Here is a 24,754-nt window from a genome sequence, read left to right as displayed (position 1 = left end):
CTCACTGTTCTCTGCAATTAGCCTATTGCTGATTTGTTTGAACTACACTGTATTCAAACTAGGCACGTCAAGATGTCATAAATTATACCGTAAAGAGCAGTTAGCTATTCATAGGAAGCCGATTACCTGCTTGCTTTATTCAGTGGCAGCATCTTTAGCTGTGACTGCGTCAAAGAGACAGAGAGAGCCTCATCTGACATATTTTTATACTGGTTTAATTAAAGTGCCCCAAGTACATAGGCTTTTGATTTTCCCGTAGGTGGGATTTTTTGTTTTTTAACAGCATAACAGTAAGTAATAAATTGGAATAATTCTCCCTTCCAAATTTTGCAACATATCAGTTGTGATATTAAAGCAAGGTACAGTTAACAGTGAAGCACTAGGCTAACTATGCTTTTCCCACCTCAAAGGGCTGCACACACTGTTGCAAAGACTATGTTGTAGTTACTCCGACAGACCTCAAACAGCGAGTACAACCAATGCACGTACACCTGTTCAAAACACAAAGAAGGTTGGGGCACGCTCTCAGACATTTGAGCACACCAGTTCATTAGGCTCATTTAGATCAACACTGTGTTTTGATTTCTTTTTGGCAAGTTTTGTCCCAGGTTTCGGATACTTTTCCTTGCTATGAATGACCTGGATATACTGATCGTTGCTGCTGTTCTGCGGATCACTGCTGGATTCAATGGAAATGGAATCAGATTCTGTTAGAGATTGCTCCAGCTTTTGCTTTGATTTTGGTTTCACACGTGGCTCAGGATAGTTCAGGTGCACTTTCCTGTAAGCATACGGAGGTCTGTCCAGGTCCAGCTCAAAACCATCATCCCAGGATTTGTACTGCACTCTGGCTAGATCCTTGCTCATAAGAATGTGGCCATCAGCACGTTCCCCAATGTAAAATCGTGGTGCTGGGCGAAGATCAGACAGTGAGCGAGGGCGATGAGATCTGTTCATGAATTCTCTCCCAAGTTCCTCTTCATCTTCCTCATCTTCACTGGGATGAGGGGAATACAGCTGGTGTGGTGTTCGAACCACATATCTTCTGACATTGCGTGGATACAACTCAATAACGTCTCCCGATTCATCCTTTCTGAAGTGCCTTTGGAGTCGGGAGGTAGAACGGAGCGATTTTTTGCGGGACTCATTTTCATTAACGAGAAAATACCTGGTAGCATACGGCCTGCGTCCCACAAAAACGGGAGCCCCTGCCCCAAGGGCATCCGGATTTACCTGCCGAATGCCTTTCCTGAAGAGAGGGTCAGAATGAACATCTTCAGTGTGCTTTTTGAAAGTCACTGGTGTGTAGGGCTTTGTTTTAGTGAGCTCGCTTGCGCTCCCATGCACAACGCTTGGGTACCTTTAGGAAGGAAAAAAAGGAAGGAAATATTGAGACATACACTCATCTATCAATCTAATTAATACATATAAAAATTCATTGCTCTGGAAATCAAACACTAGATCGTAAGGGTGGAGATCATGGAATCTCTGCTGCTCCAAATTTGTAGGAATCGTTCGAGAAACATACCCTAGAAATTAGGACATACATTTGTTCTTCCCTGGGAAAAGGCAGCAGCCAATTGAGTGCTCAGGTTATGTTCCCGTTCTGTTGTCTTATTATTCAGGGAACTGTTTAAAAACACTCTTTATCCGATCACTTCAACAAAACCAGGTAGCTTAAAGCATCAGTCTGCCACCTGAACCAACATGTTCCAACCTGGTTGTCCTACAGCTAGGCCCGCACAGGCATTCTGCACTGAGTGCCTTCGCTCTTACTGAGCTTGTCTTGTTCGGGGAAACAGTATAGCGCACAAACTGTTTCAGTTACAGGCCAGAGGGGAAGCTGAGTATTTACCTTTGCTTGAGGCATGGGTAAACTCCATCAACTACCTAATTTCAAAAGTTTTATAATCCCATCTCAGTTAAGGATGAGTTAAGGAGGTGGTGTCACCAACAATCTGAATAGTACCCCTGAATGAATCTGCTTTTAAAAAATTCCTCAGCTGTCTTGCTGATCCAGACAGTCTGAATACACAGCTATTTTGTAAACACACACAGGTATGTCATGGAGCTGCTGGAAGAAATGCCATTTCAAAACCAAAGCAGTCTTGCCTGTTTGAGATGTGATTGTTTCTTGGCTTCTGTACACTTGATACTGAGGGAGCTGGCGTTAAAGAGGTTGAAGTTGTGGGAGTTGCGTTGACAGGTCTTGCAACATCAGTTGAAGGCACGGTTTGGGGCACAGACTGGGAAATGGTTTGTATTCTGGTGCCTTTGCTCACAGGAGATTCAAAGTTCAAAACACTGCCATTCTTTCGGGGAGTTGAGGACCGAACAGAAGACTCCTGGCTGATAATATCACTTTCTTGCTCTGGTCTCTTGTCATTCCCATCCAGATTTTGGATTCTGGCTAGAAAACAGAAATTATTACAGGAACTGTCCAGGTCTCTAAATTTAGAAGTTGCTGTATAAATGCAGTGGCTCAAATTCACCCTTCGATCAGGGGATCCCACTTGCTGTGTTTGGAAAAGAGAAACTGGTGTCACACTGGGAGACATGGTGGCAAAGGGGTGGACTGGCACACTACAGTAGATGGCAGACGTAGTACTGGGGAACATAGCAGAAACCCTGGACATTGCACTGTAGGAGTCCAAAATGAGCAACAAGCCAACGCCTCTTTTCAAGAGCCCCATTTTAGTTCACAACATACACCACTTCCAATATGAAGGTGGCCAAAGTCAGCAAACTGGCTGCAGTGACTGTGCTGGTCACAGCCGAAAGTTGAATTTGGTTCCCGTGACAAAGGAAATCCCACTGGAGCACATACCTCATTGCCCTTACTAGTCACTCTTGATCATTGTATTGCTATCCATCAGGTATTTCACCATTTATGTGTCCACTGGAGAGCTACAAGGGGGTCTCAAATAGCATTAAGATCTAGCCATAAGGCTACTGAATTATGTCTTCTCTTTGGCTTGGCAAATTTTTACTTGTTCCTTTCACTGGGAAGGACGGCGTCCTTTCTGAGGTATCTCATTCTTAAAATCTGGGAAGTGGAAGGTGCAGGTTCAGATTCCCTCAGGCACAGTAGACAATTAAGTCTGAAATCTTTTAATTGCCTATGAAATATTCATCCATCTCAGATCAAAGAATAGGGGCCGTTCCCTTCCTCCTCTTCTGCCTACTAGCCTCTGAGTCTTGCACAAGGTCTGACATGATTTGAATCATCAGAGATGCCTCCCAGGTTCTGCCCTGTTAGTGGTAAAAGCAGGAAAATACCGAGTCCAAAGAGCCCAGCAGAATTTAGGTGTCAACTACACACCTTGTCTGTCAGTGCTGCCAAGGTTAAGTCAAGCTCAAAAACCATCTAAAAGGAGGACTCTACAGGAAATACAGTTTTTTAAATGTAGCTGAACTTCCCTATGTGTATGAGAATTCAAAATGGGTTTGTATCCAAATGCTTTATTAATAATGGCATTTCTAAAGCCCACCAACTTACCTACTGCCATCTGAACCACTTTTTTCTTATCTTCAGTTCTTTCCTAAAACACATTTAGAGGAATGAGAAGCAGTAAATTATTATGGATTAGACAGTAAATCCACTGCTGTGTAAGGGTGAAAAATACAGGATTGGTCTTACATTGTGAAACACTGAAAGTGACTTTAGAGATTTAATTAGGCTAGTACTTTACTGAAGACCCACCAAACTGCATGTAAAAATGCTCTCCTTGAGCTGGACTTACTGTTTGGATCTTCATTCTCAGTTGATTGTTGGTGAATTTTAATGATCTTGCAATACTTTGTAGGTAATAGATTAGCATGCTGGAAGTGAAAGAGGTGATTATGAGTCACTTGAAACATTCTTGACAGTTTTCTCTTCGAGAGTTTATAGGTCATCAAAATGATGTACAGGTTCAGTTGCCGCTTTGTAGCATCTCCTTTTTTACTGCGATAATGGATCACAGCCTTCTTTCCAGCAAACATACATGAAAAAAGTGACACTGAAAATAGATTTAACAGCAGTTCTAATTGCACCTGTGTTTTTTGTGGGTCTCTACATTGTGCACGTAACCCTGTGTGCATTTCTAGCTTTTTTTTGGTTTAAATTCTGGACACACTAAAAATTAAAGTTTTGATAAATATTTTCTCATCTTTTTTCCCAGTCCAAGGTTACGGAACAAAGACACCAGAATTACAGCTGAGTGTGCACACTCATACCAACGTAAGTTTGTTGACTCACTGGAGTAACACCTTGTTTACACTGGCACAGCCGAGATCAGATCTGGCCTGACATAATGGATTACACTGGCTTTCAGATGAAGTCTTATAGCTAGACTTCAAACCACAAACATTTACATATGTGCTTAGCCATCGAAGCACTCACTACATCTACTTAAATTTGTCAATATGTTCATATTTACGTGGCTGGGACCTTAGAGGTAGAAGTTACAAATAGGAAACATTGCTTCACTCTTTTTGATTTGTCTGAATAGCTCACTGGTGGGACAAACTCTGCGTTCCTCTGTAGTTTACGGGGGGGGGAATATATAAAGGTACATGCAAGACAAATGATACTTCACAGAAGCAATGTGAATTTCAAACAGCTCAAAGTAAATATTAATTCCCAGCTGCAAACAATTATTTAGAAACTAGAGTAAGAACGGACTTCCACTGGAAAGTCTGCAGCAAGTTATATTACATTAACACTTAAGAGCAGACCTTCATAATTGATTTATCTTGCCAGAAATCAGGATGACTGAGTAGCTTCTTTAAATGACAGACTGAGCCCTGTTCACAGTCATAAACTGAACTAATGACCACGAGAAAATGGAAAATTAATTTCTGAGGAGCTCTTGAGAGGGAAGAAGGATCTTGAAACTTCCTGGAACCAGCAGCACTGCAAGCCTTGACACAATATAGAGAACTTGCTTTAACATGGTATTCCAGAACAGGAAATTCCTTTTGAAAATGTGATGACAGTCTTTGACATGCTCTTATTCCCATCTGATCCATATACCTTATATTCAATAAGGTGGGTGGGTTTTTTTCAGATATGCTTAATAAAATTACAATAAAGTAGTGTTTGTTCCTCAGTATCAACATTTTACTCTCCAGAGATAAGGCCAGTATTAATACAATTTAAGCTGCCTGTGAAAACCAGAGTACTTACAATAAAAGTAGCAGTGCAGGGAGGACAACCACAGGACTGCTGATGTAAGTAATCACTGTGTTGAACCATGCAGGAAAGTCATTTTGAATTGTTTCAGAAACAATATCATATATTTTATCTTGTCCACTACAAGGGGGGGGGAAGAAAGTGGTAAAATTAAGTTGTAAGAAATCCTAGGTGCATCAATTTGTTAAGTGCTGTTGCACTGAATCAACAAGGAGTTTCATCCAAAACCTACTTTGGAACAGTACAGTTGGGGGGCGGGGGGGGCATGGCACAGGGAAGATAAAAGCAACTTGATCATTATTTGCTTTTTAACAATTGTTCCAAAGCAGAAAAACTTTGGCCAGGCTTGGAGGGTGCTTGAATTCAGACACAAGATGGTGACGTGTGCTAGATTGCTCGGTGGCACATTACATCATGCAAACATAAAATAACTGAACCATGTATACAAAGCAAAATGTCGAGCCTCACTCAGAATGCGAGGAAAAAATGGAAAACATTGGCACCAGAAATACATTGTCCTGTCCATCAACTCTTTTTTTTTTTTAAATCAATAATTTGGGTATTATCGAACCTGATTAATTTACTGTGAGAGAGTGAAATAAAATCTTTGCAATTTTCATTAGGCCATTATGACTTACCTGAAGGGACCACAGCTTAAAGATGGCTTATATCGGGCAATAGCAAAAATTGTTGGTAACATGCACAAGAACAACATGAACAGCAACATGGCCAAGTAGAAATTATTGGATCTGCAAGAAGGCGTGACATGTTTCAGATTATACTAATCAGAGAGAAAAACAGAGGCAACATAAAAGCTGCAAGTCTGTACCTACCTAACAAATTCAAGATCTACATTTGTGAAAGATCAAAATCGCTCTGCTATGATTAGAAAGTCTGAACAGAGACAGTTTAGACAGACTCTTAATGATCAAAATCCTATTTGCACTGGTTTCCAGATGCACAGCTGCAGCCAGAGAATGGTTTATAGCAGCCTTCTATAAAAACTGATTTTGCTGCCCAGTTGTGTTGGGCGAGAAAAAGAACAGTGGCAGAAGTTGATTCGTCTTCAAAACACCTTAGAAATAACTGATTCTTAAGAATTAAAGATGCCCTGAATTATTTCCATTTTGAGTAAACAATTAAGATATTCATCACGATAGAAGAAAAATGGGGAAATCTGTTGTGCGATGCAACAGACACAAGCAGATACTTCAGAGTGTTCAAAGAAACATCAAGAAATAGGACTCACGACAGTTAACACGTGTTGGTTATTGTGCTCAGACTTGTATGCCAGTAACACATTTATGTTAGGCCACGTATATTGGTCTAGGAATATTCCCTGACATATTTTTCAATTCTTGCATATCTTTAACTACCCTGCTTTACAACCCCCCCAGTTTCTCAGTAACTATGGGCTTTTTTTTCCACAGACCTTTGCTGTCAGTATTACTATCAAATTTGATTGTCAACTTTCAGAGCTAAAAATCTCCTGTCATTTTGTTCCTACGCACAGAAGACATTTCCATTGTCTGCGTTTGATTTATTCTTTATCTTTTGTTCTTATTTTGACTAACCGAGATGCTCTGAAAACCTGCTGATGTGGTACATTACACGTTAACACAGCCCAGCTCCTCAGGTACATGAGTCCAATCAACTTGAGAACATTGAATGCTGGTAAGCAAGGTGAAAAGAAAGCTCCCATCCTGGAAAAATATCATGTCAGTCTCAGTGTTGCCAGAAGCAATTTTAATAGCAAAAGAACATATGAAAAAAAACAGGTAAAAACCAGCTCGCTATCAACAAACCGTCTCTTGTTATAATAAAGTATAGAAGACTGCATTACCAATATCCTACTTGGATGCAGGTTTCATTGGAAATCATCAGACTGACTTAGTAATCAGCCAACAAAGGATGAGAAAAGTCCCTTACAGACTACATACCAGATCATTCCTTGGTTGTAGACCAAATGCAAAACATTCTCTGCAATTTTGAATTCTCCATATTCTGGCTACAAGAAACACAGCATAGGTTGAATACCTTGTCTTAATCTTTTTCTCAGATCATTTATTAGAAGCATTTGACTAAATCAGTTTGCAGACAGCACGTAGCCTGAAACGCCCAGATCAAATACCAGCTTTTGGCAGGCAATGGGAACGCAGTAAAACCTACTCTGTGGCAGGAGACTGAATAAACTAATTCCTCTCTAGTTTATTTCACGTCTTTAGTTAAGGACAAAGAACAGCTCTCAGCCTTTCATGCCAACGGCTTCTTGCTAACCAAATATTACTAACTGTAATTTTCTTAAAGGGCTATCTGCTTTTGGTTATTGTTTCTTGGACCACTATCTGCATTATGGATAGATATTACAGCTACAGAAAAGAGGATGCGGGGAGGAACTCCATACCCACTGTCTCATCTTTGACTCTGGGACTGCTCCATGATCTCATTTTGAGAAAGACAAAGATTTTTGCGCCATCTCCATGGGAGTAGGCTTGAGAAAAACACCCAATCTCAGCATTTACCCTGCGCCCTCCGATTTAAGCTTCACTTAAATGTGTGAGCTGTGCCTTTACAGATGTGTGATACTAAGAAATTATTTATCTGTTGACAGGCTTTAAGGACGTTCAGTGTTAAGGGAAGGAGCCTACCCATCTTCAGCATCTTAGTTTGATAAAATAAAGACCATACTTACAAACTTGCTTTCTAGATCCCAGCACCAGCAATCACTTAAATATCGGACACACAGTCCACGGAAAAAATCAATTAGCAGGATGCTTGCGACTGTGAAAATCATGTCGATAATTGAAAGCTTTAGCATCTCCTGAAATATACATTGTTCACATTGAGTCATTCTAGAAGCAAATGGACTGCATATGGCTTTCTTGCATTTGTACTTTTATTTTGGCCTAAGCTTAGTAACCTGATAAAACATGATTTGTATATATAAATTATTTCCTTTTAAGCTTTTCCTGTTCGACTTTTCCCTTACTTGCCTTTGGTCTAGCAAAGAGAACAAATATAATCAAGCTTCCGGCATGCCTTCTATTGCTTGCAGCAACAAAACCCTGGTCATGATGCTTCAAACTTTCTTTTTAATGACTGTTCTGAAAATTTATCTAGATAAACTGAAATGGGTTGGTTTTTCTCTTGTACCCAATCCTTTATTAGACCGACTGTTGTAATACATACTTGCTAAGTACTTCACAATGAGAAACGCTTGTTATTCGTACAAAACTAAAGCCGAATGGCAGTAGGATCATCGAGCCGCAAGAGAGATCTGCTTAGTGCTTACAGATGAATGGGGTTATTCTATATTTAATAGAGCTCTAAATTTGTACTATTAAATAGAAAAGATTCAATTTCAAACATCTCTAGTCCATTCTGGGGAAAAAACAATCAGTCAGAAAACCCCATGAACACCCATTCTAAAAATTTCCTGATGCCTGTGCAACAGGGAGAGGAGCATACAAGAATAGAAGTCAGGTTAATAAACCTAGGAGGGGTCTTTTTGCTCCAGATGATCAAACAAGACCTTTGATATTGCTCCCTCTGGAACAAGCAGCTCAGAACTACGCTAGCATCACTCGTAATCTAGTGGCCTAGACGTAAGCACAACACTGACAGAGACCAAAGTGCACTGGGATCAGATGACATCTTTTGAATTTTGTGTGGTTAAAATTTCTCTGTGTGTTAGTGCCGCTGCTAGTCACTCAAAGCAAAGGCCGCAAATAAGATACACTCACACGTAGGGAAATAAAAACATCATATTAAGTCTCCAGCTTTTCTGCAACCTAACTGGGGAACACGCACACGTGGCGCTACCACCCAACTGGCTCCGTTCTTATGCACTGACAGTATTTTGAAACCTTTTGTTGTGGTCCTCTTTCTCTCTGAAGTGAAGAACACTTGATTCTCTAGTGATTTAGCGAGGCGGAATGAACAGAGACTTCAGAGATATGGTACAAATGACCAAGAGCGCAATCTCATGCTTGGCTTGGGTCTGCATCCCCATCCATCCAGGCAGCAATCAGAATGTGCACAGGGTGCGTGTTATTGCTTACACATTTTCATGGTCATGTTTCTTTGCGTGGGTTTAATAGGATGTATCCTGCTAAAATAGGATCTGTATCATGCATCTGTAGAGATCTGCCTGTGCAGAGCTGAAGACAGAGACCAAAGCCTGCCAAAAGAACATTTGTACAACACTAAACACATTGTAGATACTGAACAAAAAACAAAGCTTGTATCTGTGGCCATATCACTTTGCGTAGTCTTTACTCTTTCTACACAGCCCTCAGCTAAATTCTGGAATTTACACAAAGAAAAGCTTTAAAATTGAACACAGCACAACGTGATTTTAATTTTTTGTCAAATGTGGATTAGGAATAAGTTGATGACATAATAAAACAATTACGTACTTGACCAACATACGTCTCCCAGCACTGATCCTGTGGGTTATGGGTGTTAAAGGAAGCTGTTTTGTTAACCAGTGAGTCAGAGACTGTCAAGCCTTTAGCATGACTCCCTTCCAATGTGACAATTCCATTTCTCTTCAGTTGTACATCAGGAATGGTTGTAGATAAATTGTCTTCTTTGGAAAAAGTTTTCGTTGCTAAGGTGGTGATAGAATTACTTGCATTGTTGTTAATGTCAGAGTCCTGAAATAATAAATATCCTGAAAGCTACTTTTTCAACTGTACATACATGCAGATACCTGTACCTTCTACAACACGCACACAGGTGTGTATCTTCATGTATTTTCAAGCAGCAGTTCGGTGACTTAAGCAGCTGTCAATGCACAGATGCAGATGAAACTTGTAAGGACAGTACTGAAAGCTGATTTTAGGTAGCTGGAAATCTTTGGCATCAAGTGATGGCTTTTTGGTTTTGTTTTTTTTGTAGTTAAGCAATGCACAGAAATCTATTTATTGTGACACATTAGCAATCAAATGGATCCAGTTAGTCTAAAAAGCTACAAGTGGTTGTAAATGAACATTACAAACTAAACTTTACAATCCTGTAAACTGTAATATTTTTTTATCAATTTCAAACAAGTTTTCATCTGACTTCATAAATATCGCAACAAATGGAATTCCATCTATGCAGTCTACTGGCTTTACACATCAGGAAACATCAAGTTCAACTTACAGTGACACTCATACTGTCCACTTTATCCAGGAGAGCAATGATTAAACTGTAGAGGTTTCCCAGGTATAGAACAAGAACCCTGAAAACAAGAATAAGATATGGGTTATCGGCATTGTTATCCCATCGACTGCTCCTACATCCTCTGGTTTGGCTGGACTGAAACACATGACCAGACCACGTCTCTCCTCTTCCTCCCTTTCTTCCCACGTATCTTCTACACTGCATAACGCCCATACCTGGCAAGCTGGAAGCGAAGAGTGGTCCTTGGGTGATACATCTCCAGAGCTGCCACAAGTTCAAAAGCAGAGGGTGCAATCATTGTAATCAGTGACACAACTACGCTTACCTACAGAACAGAAAGACACAGCTTTGTTGTAGCTTTGCATGCAGATCTGCTGCGGTACCTTGACAGCTGATTGAAATACTGCTGATGCACATGCTTTGGTGATTGTTTTTCTTGGAGGACATGCTTTAAAAAGTTATTATTGACATTAGTAATAACGGTAGTTGTGATTAGAATTATAGATCCGGAATACCACTCAGGAATCTTTACTCCAGACATTCTAGCTTTAAAGTCATTACTTCATTAATTAAAATAAAAACTTTACACGTGCAAAATGTGAAGCCAGCATCTTCCTCTGAAATGGATGAGTAGTTCTCCATAACTACTCACTTCCTATTCTCAGTATCCACTCGTTCCTCTGAATGGAAATATTCACAGAGCATTCAGTATCCCCCAGCTGAAATCAATAGCTGTTGTCAAAGCCGATTCCTTTCTAGTCTGTTGGCCCAGTGTTCGCTCAGCTCTACCGTGGGCACAAAAGTAGATTTGTAAGTGACAGGAGAGTTTACGCTTTGTCCTCACAAACTCAGAGCCAGCTAGAACTGCACTCTGTGCGTAATGAGGACCACCTGCAGCATCCCCCTGCCCGCATCAGCTCTGCCAACACCTTGCTGCAGAGCAGAGGGAGCAAGCGTGCGCAGAGAGATCCAGGTATCCACGCAGCTCTGCCCTCTTGCTTTCCATTTCTGCCGGCTAATCTCTTGCGATTTACGTCTCGGTGCACACTATTGGTACACAGAGCCCCGAGACAGTAATCCTGCTTCTAACACAGAGGTGGCACAAAGACAGCGTACCTCATTTTTTTCCCAAAGAGTCAATTCCTTTTTGGTGCGCTCTAACCTTTGGGATCGATCAACGACAAAGTATATGATGTAAATACTTCCGGCAAGCGAGAGAAGCACGAGGATGTTGGCAATAATTCTTAAGCTTATAGTCACTGCCCTGGGGGGGGAGAGGAAAAAAGAAGACACAGCCAATACAGTAGGTTGTCTTATGACACCAGGGGTCTTTTCTAATATGGTTTTTAGAAGTATGAAGCAAGCAGATTAGCACTGCTATCTGCATTGAAACAGTGCTTTGAAAAGTATCTCTGGTCTTATATACATACAAGTTTTTGCTTTTCTTCTTTTCCTGCTCTTCCAATATAGCTTCCTTGAAAGAAACACAGCATTATCATTTTTATAGAGTTCAGCAAACATAATGCACATATCTTTCACAGAATAATACTAATAAAAAAGTCACATTCCTGGAAGTGCAAGTAGATAAATAATTCTCTGTCCTGCATAGTTTTTTAGGAGTGACAAGTGAGCTTAAATAGCAAAGGAGATTTCTGAGTAATCAAATACTTGTGCACTTTCAGTCATGCATGTTCAAAGGGGTACAACCAGAGGTTTACGCTACCAGGTCTTTTTGCAGGACGTGTGTCAGTAATATGATACAGAACTGTCAAAAGTTACCCTCAGTCATCAAAATAACTAAATATCATAGCTTATTAATTTATCCTTGACACAATTTGAAGTCATTTTGTTCAATGACTTAACGAGAATACACCAAATTTGGGAAATAAATTTCTTACAATGAAAACCACATCTGTTCTTAAATTCTAAATGGAAAACATCTGTATTTAAAGCAATTTTCTAATATGGAGAGAGCTGTACAATGTCTCTGGACCATTTGTTATGGAGAGATGAAATAAATGAGTGTTTTCACACTGTTAACATGAATTCGATTCTATTACTCCATGAAATTACATCACAAGCCCATTTGTTTCTAGTTATCTAGCTTCTTGTCGCACATACAGTGGCATTAAATAAAACTCTTCTGAAGAAGAACACAACGGCCATGGCTGGGACAGAACGACAGCGTCAGCAGTACGATGTGACTGCAATACCGCACAAAGATGCGATACCAGCCCTCCCCTAGGCAAAAAGATCTGTAAATGAATACCAGGAAACAATAGGAAATGCAAGGGAATTGGAGGAAAGAACTATCTAGCTTCCAGATTAACAAACAAATCAACTCCAAATAACGTGAAGGTCAGTTGCTCACCCTGATGCTATTAACTATGGCAGCAGCTTTGCTCTCTGCAGCCTCGGGGTTTCCTATTAAATAGTCCCAAGCACAGAACAGTCTCCAACAGAAAGTGTAGTTTTCATCAGAGGCACTTGCTAAACTCATTCTTGAGTTCTTTGCCATTCTGTAAAAAAAAAAAAAAAACCCAAATATTCAAGTGTTGTTAAAGCGTGAAGATGAATATGAAGGAAATCGCTGGTTTGGTTCATAGTTTGCAGATGTCTACAGCTTTAGAACTACCAAAAGTTTGCAGCAATTAGTGTAATTGTTGGCAGCTTTCTAAAGAACATAAAACAGGGTGAGGTTCAGAGCCTGAACTTCAGTTTTGTTCTAGTGCAGAAGTGACTCATTGTGGAAGGGCATTTTGCTATTTACATTCCTTATAGCTGACAAATAAAGCAAATAAATCTCACTAGAGCTGTGGACTTAAGCATATTTCAGTTTTATGATCTCCAGGTAGGATCCAGCTGGAAGGTACTATCACTAAGACCACTATTACTGTGATTACAAGCTACTTTGGCAAAACTAGTGATCACGCACAGGATTGTTTTCTGTGTTGTTTGCACTCTCAAAATATACGTTATCATCAAATAGAAACTCAGTGCTATTTTACAGACCTTGGGAAAAAGAAGAACACCCTACCTACTCATCTCAGATAGGCAAGATAGCAGAATATTGCAAAGTGTGAGAAATGAAATGGAGATTAGTATCTTACAAAAGAAAGGACATCCAAAAGAACAACGTTAAAAGGGGAACTGTAAGCAGCTAAGCAGAGTCAGTGAGCTAAGACAGAAGGAGAAGACCTAATCATATCCAGAAACTGCAGACACGTAGATCAGTGTCAAACCTATCAGTGACCCTTTGCACAAACCAGCAGGTAGAACAAAAATAAATGAAAAGGGAAGGTTCGGCTTCAAAACAGAGAGTTACTACAGGCAGTGCTAAAAATGTCCCTGGGCTGCACTGTGCTGGATAAACAGGTATCCAGAAGGGAAGGGAAAGCAAATCAGGAGAGGAGAGCGTGACCTTGCCCCTCTGCAAGCATTGCACAGCCCTAGATTTATGGTCAGCACTAGCAGTATTGCGCGCTCTGCTAAGTATCTCCTACTCCTGGCCCTTCAACAGCAAAGGAACTAAGCGCTCATTCGAACGCGATTCCACAGACCGGCTGAAACGTTGCAGGTGATATTACATCTAGGGTGGAATTTTTATGGTTGTATTTCAATAGATGGGAATAATAATGCTGAAAGCATTACACTTAAAATATAAATTTCTGTCATAGCAATATTCATACCAGAAAAGAGGAAAAGGGAAAGGTCTCCCATGCACGTTGGACCTTACGCTATACAAACACAAAGCACACAGATGATCTTCTGTGCTGCCCTCCTTTCAGAGACTGGGAGACTGAAGAGCGAGTGAAGATAAATGCTAGCAAAATAAAGCAGCAGCTAGAATTAAGCTCAGTCTGCATCTCTGATATTACCAGACTTCAACAGATTAATAAAGTAACAGAAGAAATTTGGGAACGACTGCCTGAACACGCAAGCTTAGGAACAGCAATAAATGGGAAGCCTTACTTTTTTAAGAGAATGATGAAGCTGTAAGCAAACACTGCCATTCCAACAAGGAAGTAGGCAAGAGGCAGCCGGTATCCAGCTTTCCCAATCTTCCTGTCGCGACCGTAGTAGCCATAAAACAAAACAGAGTACTGGAGGTAGCCCTGCAAAGACCAGAGGCGTCGGTAAGAGCAGGAACGAATGGTTACAACAGAACAGCAATAGCGAAACAATAAAGGGTGGTTTTAGTCTTGCCCCCAGTGACCAGATGGTGTCCAGGTCTTGAGCAGATGCAACGTGCTCCTTGGGAATGGTCTTGCTGACTGTGCTGCCGAACGGTGCTCCCGCCAGTAGCTGGGAAGGAGAGAGGTGGTCTCAGAAACGGTCCGAGCCGGGGCTGCGCACCAGAACCTACCAAGAGCTGCCCGCGCAGATGATACTGTCAGGATAGCGAGTATGAGGTCATGCCTCATCCTAAACTAGAAGCTCCATGAGAAATCCTGCGTTCATTTTCCACTAACCCGAAGGGGTTTTGCTACCTGTTGTCTACCTATGAGGAAATTTAGCGCGCTCTAGACATCTTCAAATTGGCTGAGAAATGAAAAGAGAGATCAACTGAAACCGTTAGCAAAATAGCTTTAAAAGTTATGTTTGTCTTAATTTAAGCATTTTTAAAGTAAACATGACAGTGTTTGATCTCAAATTGGTATTTCAAGATTAAATCTACTTTTCCTTAAAGAAGTAAAACATGAAAGTGAATGCCTTTTTTATCTCAGTTTACTTTTTTGCCTGTTTTGGGAGTACTTTTTTTTTTTAGTTTAGCCAATAAGAAGAAAAATCAGATATTCCCATGTTTTCTGATAATGTTATTAAAGCATACATTAGGTTAGGCAAAATAACATTTATGAATAATTTAACAAAGTTAACAAATAGCCTTACTTGCATGCAAGAACTAAACAAAGTTGTGGCTGTTCAGAACTTCTAGAAAATGATTTCTAATGGACAATAATCTGTAGTCTGCAGAGAGATATTACGTTTTTCTACCTGTAAATGGCACTAACAGGACTTGAGTGTACTCAACACAAACTACAGCTTTTAGGATTTCGTTCTCCATTTTAGTAATTGGATACAAACATATTCTGTAAAAGCATTAGTACCATGTTGACAAAATATCTCTAACACTAATAGCAAAATTCCCTTATCCTTTGGCAGAAAAACCCCTCTTAATAGGGGAATTTATTTTAAATAATTCATTTTCAATTGTACGTTTCAAATTAATGCGTGCCTTTAAGAGTGGCATTTGTCCAATTCAGAAAGGGAAGTGCAACAGTAAGCAGTTTTCTGTAAATATTAACATGTTCTTACCTCTGGTAAGACTACAAATGCTCCTGTCATTATTGTAAGTACAATATTGATTCCAAATAGCCATCTCAAGAAGATGAAGTAAGAGGCAACTCCAGACCCAAAATGACCTTAAACCACAGAAAATAGTTATCTGAGCTACACAGTCTGTAAAAGCTCATATCATTGATGAACGAAGTATTATTTGAATGCTAAACAAAAGAAAAAACCTTTCTTATCCACGCAGGGCGTACAGCCAAGTAGAGAACACGTTAACATGTCATTGAGGAAAACATAATTCCAACACAAACTCTGTTGGGGAAGTCTCAGGATTACCAGCGGCATTTACGCAAGACGCTGCTACGTTGGGTGACGTCATGCATCCATTTTCCTTTGCCACTGAAGCACAGAGGTATGACCTGACTGCTGACCAAATGTTAGGGGCTGCTTCAATTCAATTCGAAGCCTCAAGGGCTGCTGACAGCACGGGGGATGTTGGCCCCAGGATGCTGCCCCACGGACTGTGATAAACTATAATCAAACCTTGCTGCATTTTCAGAACCACAGTGGGACAAACTTGACTTTTTAAAAGTGACCCCCTACTAAGAGCACAAATGAGAACTGTGCAGTGTCTAAGGCACCAGGAAAAGAAAAAAAAAAAGCCAAGTTTGAAGTGAAAACATCACTGCTAAAAATTTATGTTGAACTCTTTCTCCCAAAAATTATTTCTTTAATTCAGTAAATTAAAAAATAAACCATAAGACTCAGCATTTTAGCAAGTACTTTATTGTTCAGTACCATTAAATCTTTATACTTACTCTCAATTTTCTTTATTCTCATTTCCCATGGAATAAAGATGACCACAAAATTATACGCAAGTCGAATAAACTTCCTCCAAAGCTGAGAGAAAAGCAGAGAAATGAGAAATATGACACTTCTGCATGTAAAAAAAAGAAATAAAAAGAGAAATGCAGAGTATTTTGCTCATGTTTCTCCCATCCTGTATCACAAGAAATATTACGAACTTTAATTACTAAAATCTTAGAGCACGTCTGTGGGTAAAGCAAACCACGGTGGGTTTTTGAAACACACAAAACGTGGGGGGCACAGGAGTCCTTGACACTGTTTTAGCAGCCAAATGCCAACAAAGATGAGGCAGAGCGCCTTTGTACAGCCAGGAGCCACCCGTCCGCATCTTTTACCCACAAAGACGCGAGGAACCCGCAGGAGGAAGCCAAGGGGTGCTGTTCCCTGTCGCCTTCTCCATGGTTGGGGCTGCGGAGGGGAGGACCTGCAGAGAAGGTCCAGGCAGCGGCTCCGGGCAGCAGGATTCATCCCGGCTGGGTATTGCCAGGACACCTACCCTCTCTGTAATTTATGAGGGAATTCTGCTGCGCTACACATAATAAATTTGATTTCTAGGACAAACAAATGAAGAGACAACAAACTCCAAATTTAAGAGAAGCATAAAGCCAGTTTTTCTTAGAGGAAAAATAAGCTTTTGTATACAACAGAAGCAAATTCAGCTACTGTCTTCTCAGCTCTGTGTATCACAGCTGACACCTGCAGAAAACCTGTAGGTGTATTTTGTAGAGTCTTCATTCAACGTCCATTTTCTGCATGGTCAGAGGAAAGCATCTTCCGGCACACAGTGTGGTGTGCATACGCATGTGCGAGGAAAAAACCTGCATGTGCGGAACTGAGTGCAGTTTTTGATTTGTTGAATTAGAGCCATAACTTTACAGTATTAACAGAAAAATAATATTTGTCTATCATGCATTATAAAGTAGTTTTAGTACAGCTAGATATTAAACCCCCCCTTATATTTTAGGTAGCAGCAGTGTCAATATTATATCACGTAATTTAATCTCCTAAAACCAAAGAGGAGTAAATAACATTTTAATTACTGAATATATCATCAATCTCTTTGGCCAAAGTTAATTAATTTTTATGGTGGTATGGGTATTTTATTGCATGAACGGGAAGTATGTTTAATTAAACAGAGAAATTGTAGATGCCGTGAACTGCATGGGAATTGCTGGGATTGCTACTTTCATTTGAAAACAGGGTGCACAAGGCTGAGAAAGGAATCAAGCAGCTTGTGCCAGTTGTACTGCAGATTTATAATGTGTACAAAGGCGTCCACGTGGGAGCAGTGTGTGTTAAAATTGTAATTAGATAGCTATCACCTTTTTTCTGCCTACTGCCTACCTGAACAGATAAATTATACTCTCAGAACCCAGAGTATGGGCATCTGGCATTTAATTGCAAATGTAAAAAAAATAAAACGCAAATATAAAATCATTAAACTGAAAAGGAAAAACGTTTTCAGTGTCAAAATAGTAAAAGGTATTTTAACTTCAGTTTTCGTTAAAAATATCATGAATGGATTGTCCAATTACGAACATTGTGTATTTTTCCAATTTTAAAAACTTATTGAAAAATGTACACATTTACAGCTGCATTTTGTCCTTAGCACATGTTCAATGACTGAATTCTTTATTTTGATGATGTAGTGCTTGTTCTGCTGTGCTACGATTTTTGTCTCTTTGGTCACCATGCTATTTTCTGAGAAAATATGTGAAAATGAAGCCCTTCCAATTTAAAAAAAAAAAAAAATGCGGCTCATTCTGTTGCATATGCAGAATTTAGCCCTGATGTGAAGGCTATATTCCCTAATTTGTGCTGGGAAAAAAGAATACAGTTCTCCTACACATAATGAGCGGTGCTAATTAACTGCTGAATTATATCCCTGTGCTGAATATCTTCAAGCAAATACACGCAATAGAGACAATTAGATACAAACTGTTATTCATTGTGAACTCTAAGATGAAAGCCTCCATTTTTTCTGTAGGAAGGGGAATATGAACAAGTAACGAGCCCAGTCTCAGGTTTACTCACACGTATTGCAGACCCTTAGCACTTCTCTTTCTAGGTAACATCCCAGTTCCGCTCGAGTCAACGGCAAAAACCAGTATTTATTTTAACAGCATTTGCTACTTCCACTGCATTTGCCACACACACAAAGGCAGAACAAGGAAAAATGACTCTTTCCTGCCTTGGCAAGTTGTACTTTTAATCTTTGCTGTGGGCCAACATGACAGAACAACAGGTATGCGTGCAGCCTTTCACTTCTTCGTGTGAATAAAATGCACGGTGTTCTATTTTACTGTTACAACCCTGCCTTTTTGAATTAAGTTACTCATTAAAAGTCTACTTATTACGATGACAAAAGTATTCTTGACTGCTTCGATGACTAAAGATCTCTTCTCTGTTGGTTGCGTATTACGGACAATTTCCTCCGTGTTATTAATTTCCAGGAATTAGGGCCAGGGTCTGTTTTCAGTGGTGTAAATAGATTTGCTATGATTAGATTCAAATTCTTTGAGCATTATGCAAACAAAAACCTTCTTTAACAATGTTTTTACCATAAGCTATTGTAGGATTGTCTTCCAAACTAACAGCTAGACACATTTTTCATACTAAACTATTGAACTGCTGCCCCAGCGTCTGGTGAAATAGCTCTTCAGGGAATACTGGCATCGGGTTGTTGGTACCCTGCTCCCATCACCCCCTCCAGCAGGCACAGGCATTTGAGGTTATTTGAGAAGGAAGGTCATACTGCGTTAATAAGAAGGACATCCATCCTTCAACACACATCAAATTGGTCTGCAAAAATGTAATTAGTAAATTCACAATAGGAAAAAAAAAAAAGAAAAAACACACAAAAGAAGCTTTTAACTGCTTTTTCCTCCCTCTACAGAGTTCCCGAGTTGGAGATCAGGACTGCACAGCAACCATACGCTTCTGTGAATGAAAGCTGCAGGTGACTACTGGTATAGAAAAGAGCTGTAATTTAAGAAGAAGCAGCCGTACCTCTGCACCAGCAGCTTGGTAACCTCTGGTTCTAGTGAGCCTCCCTTCGTACTTCAGCACGATCTCTTTCGCCTGCCTGCACAAGAAGGTGGAATTTCATTCTACGTTGATCCCGTCACTCGGAGCCCCTTATTCTGCACAAGCAGCAACTAGAAAAGTTGTCAAATGCTCTGAAATGAATTGTGGACTGTCTCACCATAAAATCCTTATCCAGGCAAAGTGGGTTTTTTCTTTCCCTATTGAGGTTTTCACTGACAATTTAAAACCACTGAGAATTTTGTCTCAGCATTCAAAACTTTGACTGCAGCGAGAGTTTTCTATTCCTCTAGGCTTTTTTCTCTGTCCTTTTGATTCAAAGTCTGTCTCTTAAAATGGCCCAACCCAAATGAGTAAAATTAAAAGATCTCCATTACAGCCTAGTTAATCTCATGTGGATACTAACACCTCTTCTGCAAATAGGCCGTAGCGCTCTTGTAAGATGCAAAGAGGTGCATGTTCATCTGGTCATAAGCAGCCTTTGACCTCAGCAGAAGGTGGATGGGGACCACCAAAATCTCATCAACAGGAGCAGGAAGGCAGCAAGTCACAGACTCTGCCTAAGAGAGAAAAATCCCTCTCTGCTTCCAAGGTTACACAAGGACTCTACTGCTGGTAGGGATTCCTCATGACTAAAATGCCATCCTAGCATCACACAGGGTTGTCAGAGAAAGATGCCAGATGAAAAGGAAAAATAAAGCAAGCCCCAAACAGATCCCACTGTGAAAGACCTGACACAATCCAGACAGGTGGCCCAAAGAGTTAGGCACCCACTCTTTCATTGTAAATTTGGAATTATTAATACAATAATTGCAATCTTAAGCTGTGAAACGTGTTATTACTATGCTGAATGTACCTTTTAAACCTACAAGCGTCCAGTATTTACTGCCATTTACTATATATTACCTGAAGGTTCTGACCTGCTTCTGTTCTCATTCCATGCGATCGTCACGTGCAATTACCTTGAAAATGGCAGATTGTTTTCCTTTTTGGGACAGAGTGAAACCATTTATCTTAAAAATTAGCATTACCAACAGCCTTTCCTTCCATCACTGAATAGCTGACGCGCTGTTTTAATGGTTAATAGCCCAAGTGTGATTTGTTGCTCTCTGTGCAGTGAGTGTCTAAAGGGAGCCACAGGCATGCAGAGAAGACAGCTTCACCTGCAGACTTTCCACCCCAAGGCTGCTGCCTTCAGCCAGCTCTCAGATCTTGTCCGAGCATCCTCATGGCATGCTTTCCTAGCAGCTCCTACTCACTGCTGCGGGCAATCCCTTCCAGCTTACACTGAAAAACTTCTGCGGCTGGAAGCACTGTCACAGTCAGTGAGCCTGAAAGCTTTTGTGCAAACACCTTTACCTGAGTGCCCTCAGCTTCTGCCTCATCGGCCACGGCCGGCAGCGGATGTTGGACATAATCTCCTTCTGGTACTGGATGTTCTGAAAGATCTGCTCTGGGTCGTGACTCTCAGCCTTTTCTTCACCGATATCATCGTCCGAGTTGCTGGCAGCCCAGCACACACCCCACGAGAGGAAAAGCAAGACAAATTATTCGCATTCAGATCCCCAGCAAACTGCTGATTTGCACAGGATCCGACCTGTTAGAGCAATATAACAGCAGTGAGCTAGGGAACTTGCACAACCTTATTGTTTTAAAGTTGATGAATAATTTGGATGATTTCCCCGTCTCCAGGATGCATCTCTTTTCCTCCCCACCACTTGCTGCTCTGTCATAAATTACCCCCGCTCTCCACCACAAATCCCAGTCTTTCCTCTCCGAGCATTTCCAGCCATACAGCTTCTACATCATGCTAGCAAGACACTGTATATTTTTCTGGAACAAAGTGCTATCTAAACATTTCCAGCAAGGGCACGTAATATTCATTTATTTGCCACGTGATGTTGGCCTTTTGTTTTGATTGTAATAACGATAAAATATTTCCTTGTTAGAATGAGGGGAACAGAGGCTTAGAATGCGGTCACCCTGCACGAGGGGGAGGGAGTGTGGGACCCCGCACACCAGGGTTTACTTGTCCCTGTGAAAAGATTCATGTGCTTTGATGCAGATTTCTGTCGATGATTATTAAATCATCTTTTCTGATGCTGTCACCACATTTGCTAAGCTACAGCTCTCAGTTCTCTGTTTGAAACAGGGTGTTGTATATGAAACAGCGTGTTGTATATGAAACAGCAGCAATATTCATTCTTGCAGAGTCTTAGGTCTAAAAACCTGTGGGACTGTTCGCCCCTGAACAAAATGACGAGATCTGAAGTACCGCAACAACCACCAGCCACAAAGTTTTCTAATTGTATCGCTGTGTACTTGTTGGCAATGTTCCCTGCACTTTTGCTGAAAAAGCAATACCTTTTAATCGCTTAGAAATAAATCATAACCTGAACCATACCTCGTAAGAACATTCAAAGGACATACTTCATCAGACCATCGATCCGCGGTCCTGTCCCCTCGCTCACGGGCGACATTCAAGGGAAACGTATCATACGCAGAGAAGGGACAGAGAGATTTCCTACCCTGCGATACCCTGAGCTCACTGGAGTTACACTGTTTTATGTACTGCGTTTATGTTGCACTATGAAACGTGACTTTTGTGAAGACAAAAAAGATGTTTAAAACACATCTAAATGTAGAGAGAAGAATGATTTTCACATGCTCCTTTTCACGTTGCTACGCTGTCCGAATGAAAGCGAAAAGACAAGATCCCACCTCTGTGCTAGATAAGGCAGATTTACACTTCAGGGGAGGAAGGTCTCTTACCTGTGGGGCGGCTCCTGGTAGGTGTAGATGCCGGCGTGCCGCTTCACTGTCCGGTACTTTTTGCAGGACTTGGAGGTTTTTGCCGCAGCAGAGCCCGTCGCTGCTGCCATGGTGGCAGCTGCCGCCAGCACCTGGTGAAACTCTGCCGCGCTAGAAGGAAGCCTTTAGCTCGCCGGTCAGATGTCTCATAAGCAGCCAAATGTTATTAAGCAGAGAGCAGCGAGTGACTGTGAGCCCTGCGGAGCAGAGGATTGCTGCCTGCGCCTGGTGCTCCAGCCGAGGAGACGACCTGCTGCCTGGCAGTCCTGCACGCCTTAAAGCGGCAGTGCACAGCAGCCCCGGCCAGGGCGATTTTAAGCGAGATGCCCAGAAGCGAGGTAAGGGAGCAGAGTCCAAGGGTGGGCCAGCTGCAGGCCTTAACTCAAAGCCAAGTTTCCCCTGTCGTGGGTGAAGTATTCCCACAGGGCACCATCCCGCCTCACCACGCTGGCCGGCTCTGGGTGATGGTCCCGATGAACGTGCTGGACGTGCTGTTGATGTCGTTGCTTCATGGGCTTGAGAGAACGTTCTTGCTCAGGTAAAGCGAGACAGTTTGCATTTGGCCTTTACTAATAGAAAAAAATGCGACGTCGTTCTCCCGGAGGACTTCCAGATCCTCTCCCGGAGGATAGCCCCGACAGAACGAGTGGCCGCTGCTTCCCTGGGCCCTGGCCCCAGCCTCTCCACGTGGCCTCCATCCATCAATTTATGGCTTTGCTCTTGGAGGTAATCAAAATACCTGCTATTCAGACAAGTACGGATTACCGAGCAATTCACTTTTTCCTGATAGTTGTAATATCTTAACTACGTTCAATTCCATGAACTATTGTATCGTCCTTACCATTTACAATAAGCATAGACTAGATTATTGATAATAATTAATGGTTATTCCTAGAGCTAAACCACTGGAAAACATTACTATCTGATGCTCATTTCCCATTTCTTCAGCTCCACTACTTAACTGATTTTATTACGAAATTAATTTAATAGATACTAAAAGTATATTTTACACAGATAACAACTTTAAAAGACAACAAATGGACTGGTGCTGTGAGCTTGAGGACCCTGTATTAAGTAACTATTCTCTTTCTCTCACTTTCTGTATGTCCTGGGGCAAATTCTTGCACATTTATGCCTCCTTTTCCATCCTTAAATAAGGATAGCATTTCTGCATTTCACAGGAACGATGCACTCAGTGCCTATCATATGATGCTTACATATTACATCATTAACTAGCATCATATGGACATGAACTTCCTAGTTCCCACAAAGTGTTCATGTGCATGATAAAACCGATAGCAAAACACCAATTTTCACTTTCAAATGTCTCAAATAAAATACAGTAGCAATAGCTTTGACTCAGTTTACACCTACTGAAAAGTAATCCATCCATTTAATCCAAGATTAACTACTGGGCAACTGATGTACTGTACTTGCCAGCAGTCATATTTTCATGGTGGAGAGCCCTCTGACACCATTTCTATAGTCAGCTCCAACACCACCTCTCCGTCAGCATCTCTGCGATACTGGTGTTGGGTTGTCGGGACAGCATAGACTGCTCCAAGCTTTGCTGGGACCAGGGCAGCTGAAAATCTTGACACATGGTCGAATGAATTTCCAGTGCCTTTCTCCATCATCGAAACTGTGGGTACTCCGGGTCATATTATTAAAACAGAGCAAAACAGACCAAGAAAACTTGGTATGAGTAGTTTCTATGGCTATAATTTGACGCTCAGAACATGGGAGAGAAAGGAAGAGTTTACAGAGAGTTTTCACTTGATCCTAACTTGGCATTTTCTCTCCTTAATAGCTCTGTGCACGACACAGCAAGGGTTTCAGTTACATAAATCAATGATCTCTTGTAGTTAACTTTTATTTGCAGCCTCTGACAAGAAAGAACATCAAGTTCTCTCAGCTAAATTTCCTGTAGGTAATAGCACAGGCTGCTTTTTTCATCTGCCCTGAGTTAATCTAAAATATTGCCACTTGCTGAGAAATTTTACTTTTCCATTTTCGTGGTTCTGTCTGTTGTACTATACTTATTCAGTTAAATAACTAAAGGGCTAATTAGTCACAAGCCTCATTATTTGTACTCTGAGAGTTACTTGCACGGTTTTACAGTTTTGAAAGAGTAAGTCCATTTGGTGTAATTCACTCCGCACTTTTTAGATGACAAGGAAGGATCAGTTTAGATAAAGACAACTCTGCATTTCCAAAATGTAGTCAACAGTAAAGCCCAGAGCCCCAGGTGTATCTTGTTTGAAGCTTCCCCAGAAATCTGGGAGTTCCATTAGTACAAGAACACTGAAATGGTAAAGAAATGCCCCTAATGCCCCTATTCAGAGTTCAGTAAAACCAGGCAGCTGTATTCTGCATCACCCCTTTCACTCCCCC

General features: G+C 41.0%; 1 protein-coding gene across 3 annotated transcripts; it reads right to left on the bottom strand.

Moving 5' to 3' along the window:
* Positions 1-194: 194 nt before the first annotated feature.
* TMC3 (transmembrane channel like 3) lies at positions 195-23,383 on the bottom strand. Of its 3 annotated transcripts, XM_054837007.1 has the most exons (22): positions 22,322-23,383; positions 20,909-21,052; positions 19,514-19,589; positions 16,456-16,537; positions 15,662-15,768; positions 14,552-14,650; positions 14,318-14,460; positions 12,717-12,864; positions 11,776-11,819; positions 11,462-11,609; positions 10,561-10,670; positions 10,325-10,403; positions 9,595-9,834; positions 7,869-7,997; positions 7,117-7,184; positions 6,751-6,879; positions 5,815-5,925; positions 5,171-5,296; positions 3,744-3,822; positions 3,500-3,542; positions 2,113-2,410; positions 195-1,360 (listed from the first exon to the last, which is right to left on the bottom strand). In XM_054837007.1, exons 1-22 carry the CDS (start codon positions 22,429-22,431, stop codon positions 526-528), a joined length of 3,348 nt encoding a protein of 1,115 aa, XP_054692982.1. In that variant the 5' UTR covers positions 22,432-23,383; the 3' UTR covers positions 195-525. The 3 variants fall into 3 exon arrangements, with proteins under 3 accessions (XP_054692982.1, XP_054692983.1, XP_054692984.1); XM_054837008.1 differs by lacking the exons at positions 19,514-19,589; positions 22,322-23,383 and having other exon boundaries at positions 20,909-21,251; XM_054837009.1 differs by lacking the exons at positions 20,909-21,052; positions 22,322-23,383 and having other exon boundaries at positions 14,562-14,650; positions 19,514-19,568.
* Between the last annotated feature and the right edge of the window lie 1,371 nt (positions 23,384-24,754).

This window comes from Grus americana, chromosome 10 (genome assembly GCF_028858705.1).
Source record: "Grus americana isolate bGruAme1 chromosome 10, bGruAme1.mat, whole genome shotgun sequence".
NCBI classification, from domain to species: domain Eukaryota; kingdom Metazoa; phylum Chordata; class Aves; order Gruiformes; family Gruidae; genus Grus; species Grus americana.
This window is presented reverse-complemented; position numbering and strand designations above follow the sequence as displayed.

Bases quoted from the DNA above. Each gene is read 5' to 3' on its own strand.
- TMC3 (XM_054837007.1), bottom strand. From the start codon at position 22,431: ATGGCAGCAGCGACGGGCTCTGCTGCGGCAAAAACCTCCAAGTCCTGC. The intron at 19,590-20,908 runs GTAAAGGTGTTT...CTTCTTGTGCAG, and splicing joins CAGAAGCTGAGGGCACTCAG to GCAGGCGAAAGAGATCGTGC. The intron at 1,361-2,112 runs GCAAGACTGCTT...TCCTTCCTAAAG, and splicing joins AACAATCACATCTCAAACAG to GTACCCAAGCGTTGTGCATG.